Source organism: Ornithorhynchus anatinus, chromosome 6, assembly GCF_004115215.2.
Source record: "Ornithorhynchus anatinus isolate Pmale09 chromosome 6, mOrnAna1.pri.v4, whole genome shotgun sequence".
In the NCBI taxonomy this organism is placed as follows: domain Eukaryota; kingdom Metazoa; phylum Chordata; class Mammalia; order Monotremata; family Ornithorhynchidae; genus Ornithorhynchus; species Ornithorhynchus anatinus.
In genome coordinates this window covers 18,913,889-18,932,378 of record NC_041733.1, presented here as the reverse complement: position 1 = coordinate 18,932,378, position 18,490 = coordinate 18,913,889, and the positions used below count along the sequence as shown (strand labels likewise).

The following is an 18,490-nucleotide window of genomic DNA, read 5'->3' as shown; positions in this document are numbered from 1 at the left end:
CCAGCCACCCTCGCCTCCACCCCCCCGACTCAGCTCGTCCCACCCCACCCCCGAGACCCGGCCCCCAACCCTCCCCCTCTCTGGCCCCGGCGCCGCTGGTCACACACCGAGAGCTGGTCACATAGGTGCCACCTTTAATATCGAGGGGTCATACCACAGAGAGGCCCCGGGCCCGGCCCTCGGCCGTCGGCCCCCTCAGCCCGGGGCCGGTGGCTCAGAGCGGGTTGGGGAGCGGGGGTGGCTGTGAGGCGGCGGCCCGTCCACGCCCGTCCCGCCCGTCGTCGATCCTAGTCCAGGAAGCCCATCTCCACAGCCTCGGCCACGGAGGGGTGCAGCAGGCGGGAGGCCAAGCGCTCGATGTCGTCAAGGCTCAGCACGCGCAGGTTCCTCTCGTAGTCCTGGGGAGGGGAGGAGAGGTTACGCTGGCCTTTGACCCCCTGACAAATTCAGTCTACGACCACCATCCCCCCGTCGGCCCTCTCCGAGGTCGATTAAAGAAGTCGGTGGAGAAACCGCGTGGCCGACTGGGAGTCGGGAGGACCTGGGTTCTCATCCCGGCTCCGCCCCTTCTCCGCTGTGTGAGCTTGGGGCTCGCTACCCTCATCTGTAAAACGGGGATTAGGACGGTGGGTCCCAAGTGAGACACGGAACGAACCCGGCCCGATCAGCTTAAATCTACTCCACCGCTAAGTACAGCGCCTGGCACCTAGTAAGCGTTTAGCAAAAACCATTAAAAATAACAGCGATGATAACAGTAACACAGTAGCGGAGGCGTTGGAGCCGCGGCCTGGTCCTGCCCTCGGACGGCAGCCCCAGGGGCGAGTAGCCGGGACTTTTTGGGGGGTGGGGGGAGAATTCCAGCTCACCCCCTTCCCAGGCCGAAAGCTGCCCCCCGCCCAGCCCACAGACTGGCACACCCGGGACCCACCTTCTGCAGCTGCTCCAGGACCCTCTCGGCATCAGCGGTGCTGAAATGGCGGGCCAGGACCTGGGCCACCAAGCACCACAGGGCGTGGGGCTGCGGAGACAGCGGACGGGGGGGCTCCTCGGGAGACGCCTTCTCCGACGGTTTGATCACCAGGTTCAGCTTGGAGTCGGGGCCGATGTTGTAGTCCGACAGCCGGTTCTCATCTGCGGGGACCGGACTGGCTACTGTGGGGTGGGCACCTCCTCGTCCCCCCCGGGGGCCCCGCGCTCCCACCCGCACCTCAGGCGAACCCGACCCTCCGACGGTCCGGAAGCCGTGAACGGAGCCCGGGCCTGGGAGGTGGGGGACCTGGGTTCTGATCTGGGCTCTACCGCTTTTTGCTGTTGTTGCCGTGTGGCCTTGGGTGAGTCACTTAACTTCTCGGTGCCTTAGTTGCCTCACGTGTAAAGACGCAGGACGGATCCTCCTCCCTCTGGTTTAGACCGTGAGCCCCAGATGGGATAGGGACGGAGTCCAACCTGATTATTGTGTGTCTAGTGCTTGGCACCTAGTAAGGGCTTAAAACCATTAAAGGAAAAAAAAAAGGCACCCTAGCCGGGGCGGAGGTGTCGCTCTCCTATTACAACCCAGCCCACCCGCTTCGCTCCCCTAATGCTAACCTTCTCCCTGTCCCTCGATCCCGTCTCCCTCGCCCCAGACTCGCCTCTAACTCGGGACGCCCCCCCTTTTTCACAGCTGCCGGGCAATGACTCTCCCCCACCTTCAAAGCCTTATCGAAGGCACACCTCCTCCAAGACGCCTTCCCCGCCTAAGCCTTTTCTCTCACTCCTTCCTGCGTGGCTCCGATTTACTCCTTTATTCCACCCCTCCCCTCCGCCCCCCGGCGCTTGGGTACCCAGCCGTCATCCACGGATCGGTCTGGGTCCCCCTCTGGACCGCAAGCTCCTCGCGGGCAGGGGACGCGTCCCCCAGCTCCGTTACGCTCTACTCTCGCGTACACGGCGCCGTGCATCCTTCCTCCACGCGCCGGGTAAATGGGAGTGCCTGCGGTGGTCGGGGGTCGGGGGTGGTACCTGCCAGGGCCTTCCCCTTGTAGAGCAGGCGCTGCTGGCCGACCGGCACGTTCAGCTTCTCGGAGACCAGACGCTTCAGCGTGGAGATGGGCTCGTCCTCCGACACCTGGGGGAGGACACGGGGGGGTGGGGGACCCGGAGGTGGGGAGGGGTCGGGGTCCCGTCCCCAGCGATCGATCCACTCTCTCATTAACCCATCGATGGGGGGCCATTAACTCACTCTCCGCCGGCCCCCTCCCGCCCCCTGGCGACGGCCCGGGTCCCCGCACCCGCCCTCCTCACCGCCCCCTAGCGACGGCCCGGGACCCCGCACCCGACGCCGTCCTCCTCACCGCCCCCTAGCGACGGCCCGGGACCCCGCACCCGACGCCGTCCTCCTCACCGCCCCCTAGCGACGGCCCGGGACCCCGCACCCGACGCCGTCCTCCTCACCGCCCCCTAGCGACGGCCCGGGACCCTGCACCCGACGCCGTCCTCCTCCCCGCTCCCTAGCGACGGCCTGGGCTTGGTCCCCGCCCCCTAGCGACGGCGCGTCGCCCCGCCCCCTAGCGACGGCGCGTGGCCCCCGCCCCCTAGCGACGGCCTGGTCCTCCTCCCCGCTCCCTAGCGACGGCCTGGTCCTCCTCCCCGCCCCTAGCGACGGCGCGCGGCCCCGCCCCCTAGCAACGGCCGGAGCTTCTTCCCCGCCCCCCTAGCGACGGCGCGGGCCTCCTCTCCCCTCCCCGCCCCCCACGGGGCCCCTTACCTGCCCCCCGTGAGGCCCCCTCTCTGTCTCCCTCTCTCCCTCCCCCCCCCCATGGGGCCCTCCTCCCTCTCTGCCCCCCGTGGGGCCCCCTCGCTCTCTCCCTCCCTCCCCCCGTGGGGCCCCGTACCTGCCCTCCATGGGGCCCCCCTCCCCCCAACCAAGGAGCGCGCGGGTCCCCCGTCCCCCACATCAACGGACAGCGCGACCCCCTTTCTCCTCCCCCCAACGACAGCTCGAGGACCCCCCCCAACCAACGACAGGCCGGACCCCCCTCCCCCATCTCCCCTCAGGGGCAGCGGGACCCCCCCCCTTCCTCGCCCCCTCCCCACCACGACGGCCCGAGACGCCCCCTCCCCTCCCCCCCCCCCTCCAGCGACGGCCCGGGGGTCCCGGGCTGAGGAGAGCGGCGCCAAGCTCCCCCCTCCCGTCCCTTCACGGCGGGCGACGGCTACCTGGAGGGTGCACTCCCGGCCCTGGAGCGCCTTCACCGTCAGCTGCATGTCGGCGGCGGCTCAGCTCGATCCCCAGCGCAGGAGCAGAGCGAGCGGGGCGAGAGCGGCGGCGGGACTGGGAGGCGGGGCGGCGGCGCGCCGAGCCTTTAAGAGGCGGGAGCCATAGAATTGGGGGCCCCCCAACGGGGGCTAGAGGGGCCCCTCCCGCGCGGACCCTCGCGCCATCGACAGAACTTCCGGCCCAACGGCCCCACTCCGCCCGCCAATGGCGCCGGAGCCGGCGAGGGCCGCCGCGGGGCTAGAGGGGCGACGCCCAGACGGCCGACACCGCCCCCTGCCGGACGGGGGGAGCCAGCGGCTCCGAGCCACAGGGCACCCCCGGCGCGCCAGTCTCCCCGGGCAGCACGAGCGAGTCCCTGCCGGCAGGGAGGGACCGGATCATTATTATTAATTATTATTATTATCATCATCATCATCATCATTATCATTATTATTCCTTATATTATATTATTATAGGCAAATTATAAATAGAAAATTAGAGAAACAGCGTGGCTCAGTGGAAAGAGCACGGGCTTTGGAGTCAGAGGTCATGAGTGCGAATCCCGGCTCGGCCACTTGTCAGCTGTGTGACTGTGGGCAAGTCATTTCACTTCTCCGTGCCTCAGTTCCCTCATCTGTAAAATGGGGATGAAGACTGTGAGCCTCAGGAGGGACAACCTGATGACCCTGGATCTCCCCCAGCGCTTAGAACAGTGCTCTGCATATAGTAAGCGTTTAACAAATACCAACGTCATCATCATCATCATAAATAATTCATTAATAATGATAATCAGGTCCATCCCATCCCTGCAGGGACTTCCTCTGGCTGCCTGAAGAGACATTATTATTACTATTAATGATAATAATAATGATAATTATAATCATAATGTCGGTATTTGTTAAGCGCTTACTATGTGCCGAGCACTGTTCCAAGCGCTGGGGTAGATACAGAGGAATGAGGTTGTCCCACGTGAGGCTCACAGTCTTCATCCCCCATTTTACAGATGAGGGAACTGAGGCACAGCGTGGCTCAGTGGAAAGAGCCCGGGCTTGGGAGTCGGAGGTCGTGGGTTCGAATCCCGACTCCGTCCCTTGTCTGCTGTGTGACCTTGGACAAGTCATTTCACTTCTCTGGGTCTCAGTTATCTCGTCTGTAAAAATGGAGATTGAAAAATGTGAGCCCCACGTGGGACCACCTGATGACCCTTTATCTCTCCCAGCGCTTAGAACAGTGCTCTGCCCCTAGTAAGCGCTTAACAAATACCAACATTCTCATTAAGCAACTCAGCCAAAGTCACACAGCTGACAAGTGGCAGAAGCAGCGTGGCTCAGTGGAAAGAGCACGGGCTTTGGAGTCAGGGCTCATGAGTTCGAATCCCAGCTCTGCCACTTGTCGGCTGTGTGACTGTGGGCAAGTCACTTCACTTCTCTGTGCCTCAGTTCCCTCATCTGTAAAATGGGGATTAAGACTGTGAACCCCACGTGGGACAACCTGATTCCCCTGTGTCTACCCCAGCGCTTAGAACAGTGCTCGGCACATAGTAAGCGCTTAACAAATACCAACATTATTATTATTATTATTAGAGCCGGGATTCGAACCCATGACCTCTGACTCCCGAGTCCGGGCTCTTTCCACTGAGCCATGCTGCTTCCCCCAGCTATCGTGCGCACGGCCCTGCATCGATCAACCTATCAATAGCATTCACTGTGTTCCCAGTGTGTGTAGAGTAGGGTACTACTGTCAGCAGAGCACTGTGCTGGATGCCTGCCGTGTACAGAGCACTGTGATGGGCACCTGGGGGGAGTACAATAAAATTTGTTGCAACGATCCCGCCTACAAGGAGCTTTCAATCCGGCAGAGGCGTGGGACACTAAAACACATTCATAATTGTGATATTTGGTATTTGTGCTTGGGTTTGCCCTAATAATAATACAAATTTATATGTGTTAAGCACTTACTATATGCTAAGCACTGTACTAAGCACTGGAGGGTGGCTCAGTGGAAAGAGCCCAGGTTTGGGAGTTAGAGGTCGTGGGTTCTAATTCCGGCTCCCCCACTTGTCAGCTGGGTGACTCCGGGCAAGTCACTTCACTTCTCTGGGCCTCAGTTCCCACAGGTGGAAAATGGGGATTAAGGCTGTGAGCCCCACGTGGGACAACCTGATCACCTTGTATCCCCCCAGCGCTTAGAACAGTGCTTTGCACATAGTAAGTGCTTAACGAATGCCATTATTATTATAGAGAGAAGCAGCGTGGCTCAGTGGAAAGAGCACAGGCTTGGGAGTCAGAGGTCATGGGTTTGAATCCCGCCTCTGCCACTTGTCAGCTGACTGTGGGCAAGTCACTTCACTTCTCGGGGCCTCAGTTACCTCATCTGTAAAATGGGCATTTAGATTGTGAGCCTCACGTGGGACAACCTGATGACCCTGTATCTACCCCAGCGCTGAGAACAGTGCCCTGCACATAGTAAGCGCTTAATAAATACCAACGTTGTTATTATTACTAGAATAAGGCCCCGTGAGTAGTTTAGCTGGAGACGAATGAAGTGTGTGAGCTGGGGTGTAGAGAGAGAGGAGCGAGGATAAGTAAAAAGGAGTGAGCTGATTTAGGGCCTGGATGGGGGCTTGAGAATATGCACAGGAAGGAAATGCCCCGGAGCCCCTTAATAATAATAACACTAATAATAATGATGGTATTTATTAACCGCTTACTATGTGCCAAGCACTGTTCTAAGCGCTGGGGTCGATACAAGGTAATCAGTTGTCCCATGTGAGGCTCACAGTCTTAATCCCCATTTTACAGGTGAGGTAGCTGAGGCACAGAGGAAGGTAAATGACTTGCCCAAGGTCACACAGCACACGCGTGGCGGAGGCGGGATGAAAACCCACATCCTCTGACTCCCAAGCCCGTGCTCTTTCCGCTAATAATAATAATGATGGTATTTGTTAAGCGCTTTCTATGTGCCAAGCACTGTTCTGAGTCCTGGTCGGGGCAAGGTAATCAGGTTGTCCCTTGTAGGCCTCACAGTCTTAATCCCATTTTACAGGTGAGGTAATCGAGGCACAGAGCAGCTAAGTGATTCGCCCAAAGTCACCCAGGGGACAAGCGGCAGAGCGGGGATAATAATAATAATGTTGGTATTTGTTAAGCGCTTACTATGTGCCGAGCACTGTTCTAAGCGCTGGGGTAGACACAGGGGAATCAGGATGTCCCACGTGGGGCTCACAGTCTTCATCCCCATTTTACAGATGAGGGAACTGAGGCCCAGAGAAGTGAAGTGACTTGCCCACAGTCACACAGCTGACAAGTGGCAGAGCTGGGATTCGAACTCATGAGCCCTGACTCCAAAGCCCGTGCTCTTTCCACTGAGCCACGCTGCTTCTCCGATCTCCGATGGGGATTAGAACCCATGACCTCTGACTCCCAGGCCCGGGCTCTTTCCCTAAGCCAATCCCCTTCAGTTTCCAGGAAGAGACGGTAGACTGAAATTGACAAATCCACCATAGTCACTCTCTCACTCATCTCTAAATAGACAAGCGGATGAATAAATCAATAACCGGCACAAATATACGCAGGCTAAAGTGAGGAAGGAGCGGGTGTCGACAGAAAGTGCCTCTCGGAGGGGCTGAGATTTTTAAGAAGGCTTTGAAGGAGGGGAGAGATGGGTTTGGAGGAAGATGTGAACAGTGGATTGAATCACTCAATTGATCGATCAGTGGTTTGTACTGAGCGTCTACCGTGTGCAGAGCGCTGCCCTAAGTGCTTGGGAAAGTTCAGTACAATCGAGTTTGCACTATTGCCCGTAAGGAGTTTACGGACTGGATTTATTCACCCCTCCATCAGCCCCACAGCATTTTTTTTTAAATGGTACATGTTAAGAGCTTCTTATGTGCCAGGCACTGTTGTAAGCGCTGGGGTAGATACAATCTAATCAGGTTGTTCCACACGGGGCTCACAGACTTAATCCCCATTTTACCTACGAAACTGAAACAGAGGTGGGTTAGGAGGCCGTGATAGGGAGGTTAATAATAGTCCTAATAATAATAATAATAGTATTTGTCATTTAACTTCTCTGGGTTTCAGTAACTTCATCTGCAAAATGGGGAGTAACTGAAACCCAGAGAAGTTAAATGACCTGCCCAAGGTCACACGGTACACAAGTGGCTGAGCAGGGATTAGAACCCATGTCCTTCTGACTCCCAGGCCCGTGCTCTACATTTATTTATTTAATAATGGTGGCATTTGTTAAGTGCTTACTATGTGCCAAGCACTGAGGGGGATACAAGGTGAGCAGGTTGTCCCACATGGGGCTCACGGTTTTAATCCCCATTTTACAGATGAGGTAACTGAGGCACAGAGAAGTGTAGTGACTTGCCCAAAGTCACAGCTGACAGGTGCTGGAGCCAGGATTAGAACCCACGGCCTCTGACTCCCAAGCCCGGGCTCTCTCCACTGAGCCACGCTCTGTCATCCCCCCCCCCCCCCACCGCCGTGAGACCATAAACTCCCTGTGGGCAAGGAGTGTGTCTATCAACTCTGTTATATTGTACTCTCCCAAGTGCTTAGGACAGTGCTCAATTAAGATGATTCCCTGATTGAAAGAAGGTCAAGGGTTTTAATCCCTGCTCTGCCACTTGTCTGCTGTGTGACCTTGGGCAAGTCATTTAACTTCTCTGTGCCTCAGTTACTTCATCTGCAAAATGGGGAGTAAGACTCCGAGCCCCATGTGGGACAGGGACTGGTGTCCAACTTGATTACCTTGTGTCTCCCCCAGCGCTTAGAACAGTGCTGGGCACATAGTAAGCACTATGATGATAATGATTATTCTTAAGTAGAGTGTAGGAGTTGGGAGAGTTGGCAATGAGGTTCAGTTAGAAGGCCTGTTAGGGAGGAGATGTGGCGGGATAAAAAGAATAGGCAGATGGGAGGAAGCCAGCTGAGAGACAACCTTGAAACAAGGGTCAAGAGTTTCTGTTTATACAAGAAGCAATGGGAGATAAATTGAGGAAGGAGGGAGTATATTTGGTTCCGTGTTTTAGTGGAGTTTACTCAAGGAACTGCAGAGGGAGATGCTGGAAACAGAGGTGGGTTAGGAGGCCGTGATAGCGGGGAGGTTAATAATCATCATCATAATAATAATGGTATTTGTTAAGCACTTACCATGTGCCAAGCCCTCTGCTGAGCGCTGGGTTATTTACAAGATAATCAGGTCCCACATGGAGCTCAGAGACTAAGTAGGAGGGCGAACGGGTCCGCTCAACTATATATATCTTCATTACCCTATTTATTTTGTTAATGAGATGTACATCACCTTGATTCTATTTATTTGCTATTGTTTTAATGAGATGTTCTTCCCCTCGATTCTATTTATTGCCATCGTTCTCGTCTGTCCGTCTCCCCCGATTAGACTGTAAGCCCGTCAAAGGGCAGGTACTGTCTCTATCTGTTGCCGATTTGTACATTCCAAGCGCTTAGTACAGTGCTCTGCACATAGTAAGCGCTCAATAAATACTATTGAATGAATGAATGAATGAAATCCCCATTTGTAGGTGGGGGAAATGAGGCGCAGAGAAGTGAAGTGACTCGCCCAAGGTCACACAGCCTGTACGTGGCAGAGATGGGATCAGGACTCAGGTTCTCTGACTCCCAGGCCTGGGGGCTTTCACGTCCCAGAGTGGCGGTGCCAGCCTGCAGATCTGCAAAGTAATGAGGCAGAACAGACCATACCCCTTCCACTGACTCAGTGTGAGCGCCAGAAGTCAAAAATGACACCAAAGTGGTGGGCTTATGGAGCCGGGAGGTTAACGGGGACAGAAAAATAGGGTTTTCTGTCTCTCCCAGTGCTCAGCGCAGTGTTTGGCCCATTGGAAGCCCTTACTAAATGACAGTGCTAATTTAAGAGGGATGATGAGGACTTCATATTGGGCGGGCTGGTCATCCAGATGGAGATATCCAGGGAGACCTAAGAGGTTTTGCTTTTTCTTAAATGGTCCATCTGTTAAGCGCTTACTACGTGCCAGGCACTGTACTAAGCGCTAGGGTTCTTACAAGCAAATCAGGTCAGACGTAGTCTGTGTCCCTCGTGAGGCTCACGGTCTTAATCCCCATTTTACACGAGGGGACTGCTTCTCTGGCTCCAGAGGAAACGAAAGTCAGATGTTTGCACGGAGGTGATAGTTTTGTTTTTATTAGTACTTGTTAAGCGCTTCCTTTGTGCCAGGAACTATGCCGAGTGCTGCGGTAGATACACAGTCCCTGTCCCACCCGGGGCTCGCAGTCTAAAATTAACATTAGAAGAAACCGTGAGAGTGGACGAGTTTGTGAGACTGAACGTGAAGTGAGAGGAGCAGAGAACCCGGAATGGACCGGGAGCCGTGAAAGGACAAGGGGAGGGACGAAGAGCCCTTGGAGGATTGAAAACTCCTCGAGGCCAGGGCCGTGTCTACTTGCTCTCACACTCAACCAAGTGCTCAATAAAAAGTAGGCGCTCAGTAAGCATCCTGGATCGAAACCAGGCTCAGAGAGAAATCCGAGGAGACGAGGGTCGAAAGCTGACTCCAAACTGTTGGCAAGCTCTAGAAGGATCTGCTCATTGTAGGCAGGGAATGTGTCTGTGTATTGTGTGGTACTCTGCCCAGTGCTTAGTACAGTGCTCTGCACACAGTAAGTGCCCAATAATTACAATTGACTAAGTGTGAGTGACGTCTAGAAGGATCAGGGCAGGGAAAAAAAGCGAGAGCGAGATCTAGGTTTAGGACCGAAGAAAAGGATGAGCGAGGTCTAGAAGGGTTAGAAAAGAAAAGGACGGAGTGAGTGAAGTCTAGAAGGATTAGGACAGCGAAGGAAACCATGAGTGAGGTCTAGAAGGGTTAAAAAAGAAAAGGACGGAGTGAAGTCTAGAAGGATTAGGACGGCGAAGGAAACGATGAGTGAGGTCTAGAAGGGTTAGAAAAGAAAAGGAGTGAAGTCTAGAAGGATTAGGCCAGCCAAGGAAAGAATGAGTGGGGTCTAGAAGGATTAGGAAAGAAAAGGACGGAGTGAGTGAAGCCTAGAAGGATTAGGAAAGACAAAGAGTGAAGCCTACAAGGATTAGGAAAGAAAAGGACAGAGTGCGTGAAGTCTAGAAGGATTATGACAGCAAAGGAAAGCATGAGAGGTCTAGGAGGACGAGGAGAGAAAAGGAGGGAGCGAGTGAAGTCTAGAAGGATTAGGCTAGAGAAGGAAAGTGTGAGCAGGGTCTAAAGGAATTAGGTCAGAGAAGGAAAGAGTGAGCGAGGTCTAGAAGAATTAGGTCATAAAAGGAAAGTGTGAGCAGATCTAGAAGGATTAGGACAGAGAAGAGGCTTTAGGTGTCACTGGATGGAGGTTATCAGCCATCTTGGAGAATGCAGGAGATCAGCGGAGTGAAGAAGGCACGATCCTGGCAGCAGGGGAGCTCGCCCAGGCGCTTAGTACAGTGCTCTGAGCACCGTCCATGCTCAGGAAATGCCACTGCTTAATGGGGAGCTAGAAGGGAGTGGGGAGAGAGGAAATGTTAAGCAGCTGGGCCTAGCGGATAGAGCATGGGCCTGGGAGTCAGAAGGACCTGGGTTGTAATCCCAGCTCTGCCACTCGTCTGCTGTGTGACCTTGGGCAAGTCGCTTCACTTCTCAATTACCTCCTCAATAAAATGGGGATTAGGACTGTGAGCCCTGTGTGGGACATGAACTGTGTCCAATCTGATTAACTGGCACCTACCCCGACACTTACAAGTTCCTGGTGCCTAGCAAGTGCTAAACAAATACCATTTTTTAAAAAAGCCTAAATTGCGGCGGACTGTGTTCAGACCAGTGTGGAGCCTCAAGAGTGGCAGATGGGGGTGCTTCCCTCTTCTCCCCAGCCCAGACCCCTTGCTCCCTCATCGCCCCCAGGAGCCTAATGGCGTGCTGGTAGTCATAGCCCCGCTTGCTCCCAGACCCCCAGCTCCTCTCCACAGTCCAGAGGGGAAACCGAGGCAAAAGCCCTGCCAGGGCCCGGGGCCACAGCCATGCTCATCAATACGTCCCGCCTCCTGCTCCACTCGCCATCCCGTAGGCTGGGGGACCGCCTTGGCCCAGCCAAGAGGAGCTGAGGAGGAGCCCGCCTGAGAGTCCCCACACCCTCAGAGTGGCCTGGCCCCAAAATCTCCACCCCCGTAAGGCTGGAGCACTTCCCGGGCTGGGCCGGCAGGCCGGGTTGGACCGGCAGACCAGGGACGGGGCGGGACGGCTCCTTCTTTCCGATTCCCGGGGCGGTGTTCCCAGAGGGCTCCCGGGTGCCCTCTGCCCCTTGTTTGCTGTCCTCCTCCTCCTCCTCTTCCCACCTCGTCTACGCACAATCATCCCAGTGAGGTAAGGGAACTGGCAGTTCCCAAGTGTTGCTGCTGGGAAACTTCAGTAACCCTGAAGCTCCAGGAAGGCCAAGCTTCCCCGGGCCTGCTTAGCAGCGGGTGCCGAAGGCAGGGTACCCGACGGGCAGCTTGCCCAGAGTGTCCGGAAACCAGGCGAGAGGGGAAAAGATGAACGGGACCTGAAAACCGGAAGAAACCACTCTGCCGTCGTGGACCCCCAGCTAAAACAAAGTAAGCCGCACCGGGTCTCCTTCCGGAGGGTACGGAAGGTGATTTTTACTTTTGGATAAGTCCCCTAAGCACCTGGTCCAGTGCTCCGCACACAGCAGATGCTCAGAAAAGACCACCAATTCCCTAGAGGCCCCCACTCGATTCCCATCCTCTGGACGTACACACGGACGAAGGGAATCGGAGACACCTAGATTGTACGCTCTCTGTGGGCAGGGAATGTGTCTGTTACATTGTGTTACACTCTCCCAAGCGCTTAGTTCGGTGCTCTGCACACAGTAAGCGCTCAATAGATACAATCGGTCGACTGATCGGGTGGACCGGAGACCCCCTCCAACCTGTTCCAGATTCTAGGAAAGTCGCCCAGAGAGCAGCAGTCCACCCCAAGGTCTTCCCAGACTTCCCAGGGCCCCGAGTCCCGCCCGCGGCCCCGGGGAGGATGGCGTCAGCTCGTCACGCCTGCCTCAGGTCAACCTCGCCAGCCTCGCTCAGTCGGGGCCAGGGCACTCCCACGGGCCACGGGAGTTGGGGTGGTGGGCTGCAGGTCACCCCCGCCTGTCTCTTGCGGTCCGAGGGCCAAGCCGTGCCCTGCGAGACGTTCTCCGCTCCACCGGCTCCCCCCGCCCAAAGCTCCCTCTCACGGCCCGCTCCCCGCCCAAGCCGGGCCCGCCCCTCTCACGACCGACCGACCGACCGGCGACGAGGAACCGACCGTGCTCAGAGTGTCCTGCTCCCTCTTTATTGGATCCCGAACGCCAGGCGGGCGACCTCCCCGGCCCGCCTGGCGGCGCCCGGGTAACCGGAGCCAAGGCAGGAGTATAAAAACATCGGTACAAAAATAAGCCCGGGCTCTCCGAGTGCATAGTGCAGGTTGGGCAGAAGGCCTTTGGTTTCCAGTGATTCACCCAGCGGGGGGGCGGGGCCCCGGGCAGGGGTGGGGACGGCGGGGGAACGGACGGACCGGGGAGGGCGGCCCGGAGGCCTCAGGGGAGTCCCGGGGCGGGGCGCGGGGCCTCAGGGGGAGGGGTACAGTCTCCTGTAGACCAAGTGGCCGACCACCAGGACCAGCATCTCCGAGGTGCCGCTGAGCGCCACGATGAAGGGGGCCTGGGAGGCGAAGTCGGCCTGCGGGCGGCGGAAGGAGAGCTGGAGCACGGCCAGGGCCAGGAGGCTGTTCTGCACGCCCACCTCGAAGCTGACCGTCCGGCGGTGGGGCGTCGCCAGCTTCAGGCAGGAGGCCAGGACGTGGCCCGCCAGCAGGCCGAAGAGCGGCACCGTGACCCCGGCCACCACGACGGGGGGCCTGACGTCGGCCAGGATGGAGGCCCCCATGCGGTAGGCCAGGAAGAGCCCCCCGAGGATGAGCAGGAAGCTGAAGGGCTTGATGAGCAGCAGCAGCCCCCGCGAGAGGCCGGGAAGCTTGCACTTGATCAGCACGCCGGCCGAGATGGGGATGGCGATGAAGAGCAGGGTGACGAGGATCTTGGCGAAGGGCACGTGGAGGGTCTCGTGGACGCCCAGCAGGCGGCCGTAGAAGGCCGAGGACAGCGGCATGAAGCCCGTGGCCGCCACGGTGGAGACGAGGGTCATGGAGATGGCCAGGGTCACGTCCCCGCCCAGGAGCAGGCTGTAGAGGTAGCCGCCGCCGCCCCCGGGGGCGGAGCAGGTGACCACCAGCCCCAGGGCCAGCGCCGTGGGCAGGGTCAGGGCGCGGGCCACCAGGTAGCCGTACAGGGGCATGACCATGAACTGGCCCAGGATGCCCAGCAGGACGGGGTGGGGGTGCCTCACCAGCCCCCGGAGCACCTCCAGCTCCACCTTGCAGCCGAAGGCGCACTTGTTGACGAAGATGAGGGGCAGCAGCAGGTAGAGCACGGGGTTCTCCGAGAAGCGGACCAGGCCCCCGGCCCGGGCGGCCCCCTCCCCTCCGCCGTCGCCCTCCGGGGGCGACACCTTGATGCGGAAGTCCCGCCGCTCCTCGATCAGCGCCCGCCGGCGGTCCAGCAGGCGCAGCCGCAGCGGGGCCAGGCCGGCCGGCCCCGACCGGATGCTCACCACGAAGCTGCCCCGGGCCCGGCCCCCGGCCCCGGCCCCGCAGCAGGCGGCGCTCACGTTCTCGATGGTCAGCACCTCCGGGTCCAGGGAGCTGACGGTCAAGACGGGCTGGAGCTCGGGGCCCGTCCCGTTGCCCCGGGGGTACCGGCTGGAGATCACCATGATCCCCCGGCTCCGCTCGGGGAACTCGAACTCCAGGGCCGAGCCGTCCCCGATGCTCAGGTAGCCCCCGCCGCTCGCGGGCCCCGGGGCCGCGCTGCCGTTGGAGTCCGGTCGGCCGCGGGCCTCCCAGACCAACGCGGCCACAAACAGCACGGCCCACGCCATGCCGCCGGCGGGCCTAGGGCTCCGCCGCCTCCGGGGCCGACCACCATCGATCCCCTCCGCCGGGGCCGGGGGGTGCCGCGCTCTCCGCCAGCCTGGGCCGCGGCCGCGGGCCTGCCCGGCCCCTCCGGGCCTTCCTGGTGAGAGAGGAGAGGAGAGGAGAGGGCTCGGTCGGTCGGAGGGGGGGGGGGGGAGAGCCAGCCCGGGGGGGGGGGGAAGGGTCTCGGGCGACGAGGGCAGGAAGGAAGGGAGGATGGAGAGAAGGAACCCTCTCCAGATCTCTGGAACCTCCTCTGCCGGACGCCCTCCTGCCTCTCCGCGCCCCGTGCTGCCCAGAGAGCCGCGGCGCTCGTAAAACACCGCTCCCGTTCAGGGAACGAGCACACGTGTCCACGCACACACACGAACACGTGGGTGCTCCACGGTCCCGGGACTGCCCGATCGTCTTCTGCTTCGCCCCGGAGGCGGGCCTGCCCAAGCGGCAGCCCTGCCCGCGTCCCCACCACGGAGCCCTCCCGGCGGCCCCGCCCGCACCCGCCCCTGCGGAGATAGGTGCTCGGCCGGCCCGTGCCCGGCCCGCCCTCCGCTTCCCCGCCGAGGCCACCAAGGAGGGTCCGTCCGTCCCGCCCGTGCCGACGGCTTCGGCGCTAAGGGCCCCGGCGGGAGATGCCCTCCTATTTCAGTGGCACCCTCTCCCAGCATTCTGTCTCTCAGGCATCTGGTCCCGGAAGAGGGGCGCTGGCGTGAGGACCGCCCCCAAGGTGGGTGAATCCCAGGGATCCTGAGCCAGAGACCGAGCGGTAGCAGGGCACGGCCTGAGCCGTGCCGGGTGGCAGGACAAGCTTCTCAGAAGTTGCCGGCTCGGGGACAACGAGACAAGGAAATGGACATTTGCCCTCCTCCTCCTCCTCCCCTTCGCCCCCGAGCTCCCCCGGGGTCAGATCACCTGAACTCTGATCCACCCACGTGGAAGCGGCACTGCCCGTCCGGGCGCCTTGGCCAGGCCAGTGCCCTCAGTTGCGTGGACACCCCCAGGACACCCCCAGGAGATGGGGGAGAGGAGCAGCATGAAGCAGCGTGGCTTAATGGAGAGAGCACAGGCCTGGGAGTCAGAAGGATACGGATTTTAGTCCCGGCTCTGCCGTTTGTCTGCTGTGTGACCCTGGGCGAGTCACCTAGCTTCTCTGTGCCTCAGTTACCTCATCTGTAGCATGGGGATTAAGAGGCTGAGACCCGTGTGGGACAGAGACTGTGTCCACCCAGATTAATTTGTATCCACCCCGGTGCTTAGAACAGGAGGGCTTGGCACACAATAAGCGCTTCATACCGTACTCTCCCAAGCGCTCAGTACAGTGCTTTGCACACGGTAAGCGCTCAGTACGACTGAATGAGCGAACAAGCACCCTAATTTATTGTTATTATTACGAGCAGATAGAAGAAGGCCCGAAACGACGCAGAGGGCAGCTGGAACTGTAGGTCCGGCTGAGGTTGATTAGGAAAAGGAGGGGAGGGAGGAGAAGCGGGGAGGAGGGGAGAAGAGCCGCCGGAGGGGCTGCCCCCTCAAGCCTCGTGGCCGTGGGAGACCCCCCCACCCCACCCCGGTGCCCCAGCCCCGACCCTACTGACCTAGAACTGGGGCTGGGACCCGGGGGTAGCTAGGTGCCAGCTCGGTGCCCCTCCAGGGCGCGGGGGTGAAAGGCTTTGGGTTTCCTAAGTGCGCGGAGCTGGGGAGGACTCCACCCTGGAAGACGCCTCCTGGGCCGGGAGTGCCGACACACGGGTGGGGAAAGAGCAAGCCCGGCGCCTCACCACAACCCCGGTTTCAAAATACCTCAGCCAGGGCAAGGAACAGAAAAATGTCCGACCTGCCGGTTTCCTGTTTCGTTTCTTTCTTCGCTTACTTCCTCTTCCCCCCCGGTAAAAAGCCCTTCGGTGGGGTCAGGGGCTAATCCCTGGGGCAGCCCCTCTTCCCCAGGTGGGAGGTGCAGGTTATCTAGCCAGTTTGCCCTTTTCCCCACTCGCCCTATTGCTCTTAGTCAGAGGGTGACTCTCCGGCCCCGGAGATGATCTCGCCGGTCCCCCGGCAGACCCCACGGAGACCCCCGGGGCCCTCCTCCATCGCGGGGCTCGCCCGATTTCGATTTGGGGCCCCGCGGGGCGAAAAGGCTCGGAGGAGAGTCCCAAAGATGGCCAAAAAAATCATTAAAAGATTATTTAGCCCGGGAAGAGATGCTAACTGAGCGAGAGGCAGCGTGGCCTACCGGCTAAAGCACGGACCTGGGAGTCAGAGGATCCGGGATCTAATTCCGGCTCTGCCACGGGTGACCTCGGGAAAGTCGCTTTACTTCTCTGGGCCTCGGTTCCCTCATCCGTAAAGTGGGGAATTAAGACTGTGAGCCTCGGGTGGGACAGGGACTTTGTCCAAACTGATTTGCTTGTATCCAACCCACTGCTTAGTACAGTGCCGGGCACAGAGTAAAGGCTGAACAGATACCATATAAAAAGAGTGGCTATAATCCATCAGTGGTATTTATTGAGCACTTACTGTGTGCAGAGGCCTAGAATATACACCTGGGGGAGAACAGTACAGCAGAATTGTTAGACACATTCCCTGTCCACAAAGGAATTCATAGTCTAGAAGGGAAGACAGACATTAAAATAAATTACAGATCTGTATATAAGTGCTGGGGGGGTGAGGTGAATATCAAGTGCTTAAAAAGAACAAATCCAGGTAAAGGGCTGACATATTGGTTATTTTCCAACTACAAGGTGGCCAGAACAAAATGAGATAGAGTTAAGCAGCAGCATGAGGGATTTAGGCGAGACATGAAGCCGAGCCATCTCCTGCTCTGGAGGCTTTTAAAAATCAAGTTTTTCCTCTGGGCCTTTCCAAGATCGCATCTCCCCCAGGGGAGGGCTTCCCCTAGTAATCTCTACTGTCCCCCACCTCATTCAGGAAGCAGCCTGACCTAGTGGGAAGATCCCAGGCCCGGGGGACAGAGGTCCTGGGTTCTAATCCCGGCTTCCCCACGTACCTGCCGAGTGTCCTTGGGCAAGTCGCTCAACTGCTCGGTGCCTCAGTTTCCTCCACCGTAAAATGGGGGTTCAATACTTGTTCTCCCTCCACTCAGACTGTGCGCCCCACGTGGGACGGGGTCCGTGTCCGACCTGATTACCTTGTTTCTATCCCAGCGCTTAGAACGGTGCTTGACGCATTATAAGTACTTAACAAATACCGTAATGATGACAATCATACCCGCCGACCACCATTTCAGGTCTTCTGCTTCCACGCCATCTATCTATTTTAGTTACAGCCTTGGCACTTGGTACGTATTCCCTATCTGCCACTCATTCAAATTTATCATGCAAGTGTCTGTCTTCCCGGGTGGATTGTAAGCTCCTCGAGGGTCAGTCAGTCAATCGTATTTACTGAGCGCTTACTTTTACCGTCCTAAACGCCCGGGAGAGTACAAGGGTACACTAGAAGGGGCATTAGAGGGGAGTCTAGAGGGGAGGCAGACATTAATATAAATCAATTAGAAGATAGGCATCGCGTCTCCTCTCTGGTACTCTCCCAAGTGTTCTGCACGCAGTAGGCCCTGGCTAAAAGCCCCGGATCGATCGATTGGGCCGGTTGAGGTGCGATCCCAGGTGGAGGCAGGGGGATGGACGACATAACCTTTTGAGGTTCCCGGATTCTGCTCTGCTGACTCCAGGGCAGGGAGGAAGGCAGGTCCCCGAGCTCGACTGGCCGAATCCCGGGGGTGTCGGGAAGGACACTCGTCCCCCAGCCCCCTCTTTCCCCTCCAGCCTTTCCCGGCTCCCGTCGGAGGGGGCCGGAGGAAGTTTTCGGTGCGGCTGCCGGGGCCTCTGGGTGATGAGGCTGACTTGCGGGCACTGGAAAAGGTTGGCGAGGCGCGGGCATCCTTCCTTCGGGGCCCCGGGGGCGAGGGGTGGACACTGACTACTGGCACGGGGCAACCCGGGGGCCGGGTGGCCCAAGGATGGGGGCCTGAGCCTTGCCTCCCTCTGAAGCCTCTGGGACGGACAGACAGATCCCCAGGAGCCCCAGGGACGGACAGACAGGCTTCCAGGAGTCCCAGGGATGGACTGACAGGTCCCCAGGAGCCCCAGGGACGGACAGACAGGCTTCCAGGAGTCCCAGGGACGGACTGACAGGTCCCCAGGAGCCCCAGGGATGGACAGACTGATCCCCAGGAGCCCCAGGGACGGACAGACTGATCCCCAGGAGCCCCAGGGACGGACTGACAGATCCCC

The 18,490-nt window shown here is 58.7% G+C and overlaps 2 protein-coding genes across 3 annotated transcripts; both read right to left on the bottom strand.

Moving 5' to 3' along the window:
- Window positions 1-117: 117 nt before the first annotated feature.
- UBL4A (ubiquitin like 4A) lies at window positions 118-3,459 on the bottom strand. Of its 2 annotated transcripts, none has more exons than XM_029066999.2 (4): window positions 3,199-3,459; window positions 1,927-2,107; window positions 929-1,131; window positions 118-398 (listed from the first exon to the last, which is right to left on the bottom strand). In XM_029066999.2, exons 1-4 carry the CDS (start codon window positions 3,244-3,246, stop codon window positions 288-290), a joined length of 543 nt encoding a protein of 180 aa, XP_028922832.1. In that variant the 5' UTR covers window positions 3,247-3,459; the 3' UTR covers window positions 118-287. The 2 variants fall into 2 exon arrangements, with proteins under 2 accessions (XP_028922832.1, XP_028922833.1); XM_029067000.2 differs by having other exon boundaries at window positions 2,002-2,107; window positions 3,199-3,454.
- Window positions 3,460-12,550: 9,091 nt separating this feature from the next.
- On the bottom strand, window positions 12,551-14,344 carry SLC10A3 (solute carrier family 10 member 3). The gene has a single exon (XM_029068094.2). It carries the CDS (start codon window positions 14,213-14,215, stop codon window positions 12,848-12,850), a length of 1,368 nt encoding a protein of 455 aa, XP_028923927.1. The 5' UTR covers window positions 14,216-14,344; the 3' UTR covers window positions 12,551-12,847.
- Window positions 14,345-18,490: the final 4,146 nt, after the last annotated feature.

Excerpts from the sequence above, each read along its gene's own strand:
- UBL4A (XM_029066999.2), bottom strand. The coding sequence starts at position 3,246 with ATGCAGCTGACGGTGAAGGCGCTCCAGGGCCGGGAGTGCACCCTCCAG. Across the intron at positions 2,108-3,198 it reads GCCGGGAGTGCACCCTCCAG|GTGTCGGAGGACGAGCCCAT; the intron begins GTAGCCGTCGCC and ends GTCCTCCCCCAG. Across the intron at positions 1,132-1,926 it reads GGAAGGATGCACGGCGCCGT|ATGAGAACCGGCTGTCGGAC; the intron begins GTACGCGAGAGT and ends CGGTCCCCGCAG.
- SLC10A3 (XM_029068094.2), bottom strand. The coding sequence starts at position 14,215 with ATGGCGTGGGCCGTGCTGTTTGTGGCCGCGTTGGTCTGGGAGGCCCGC.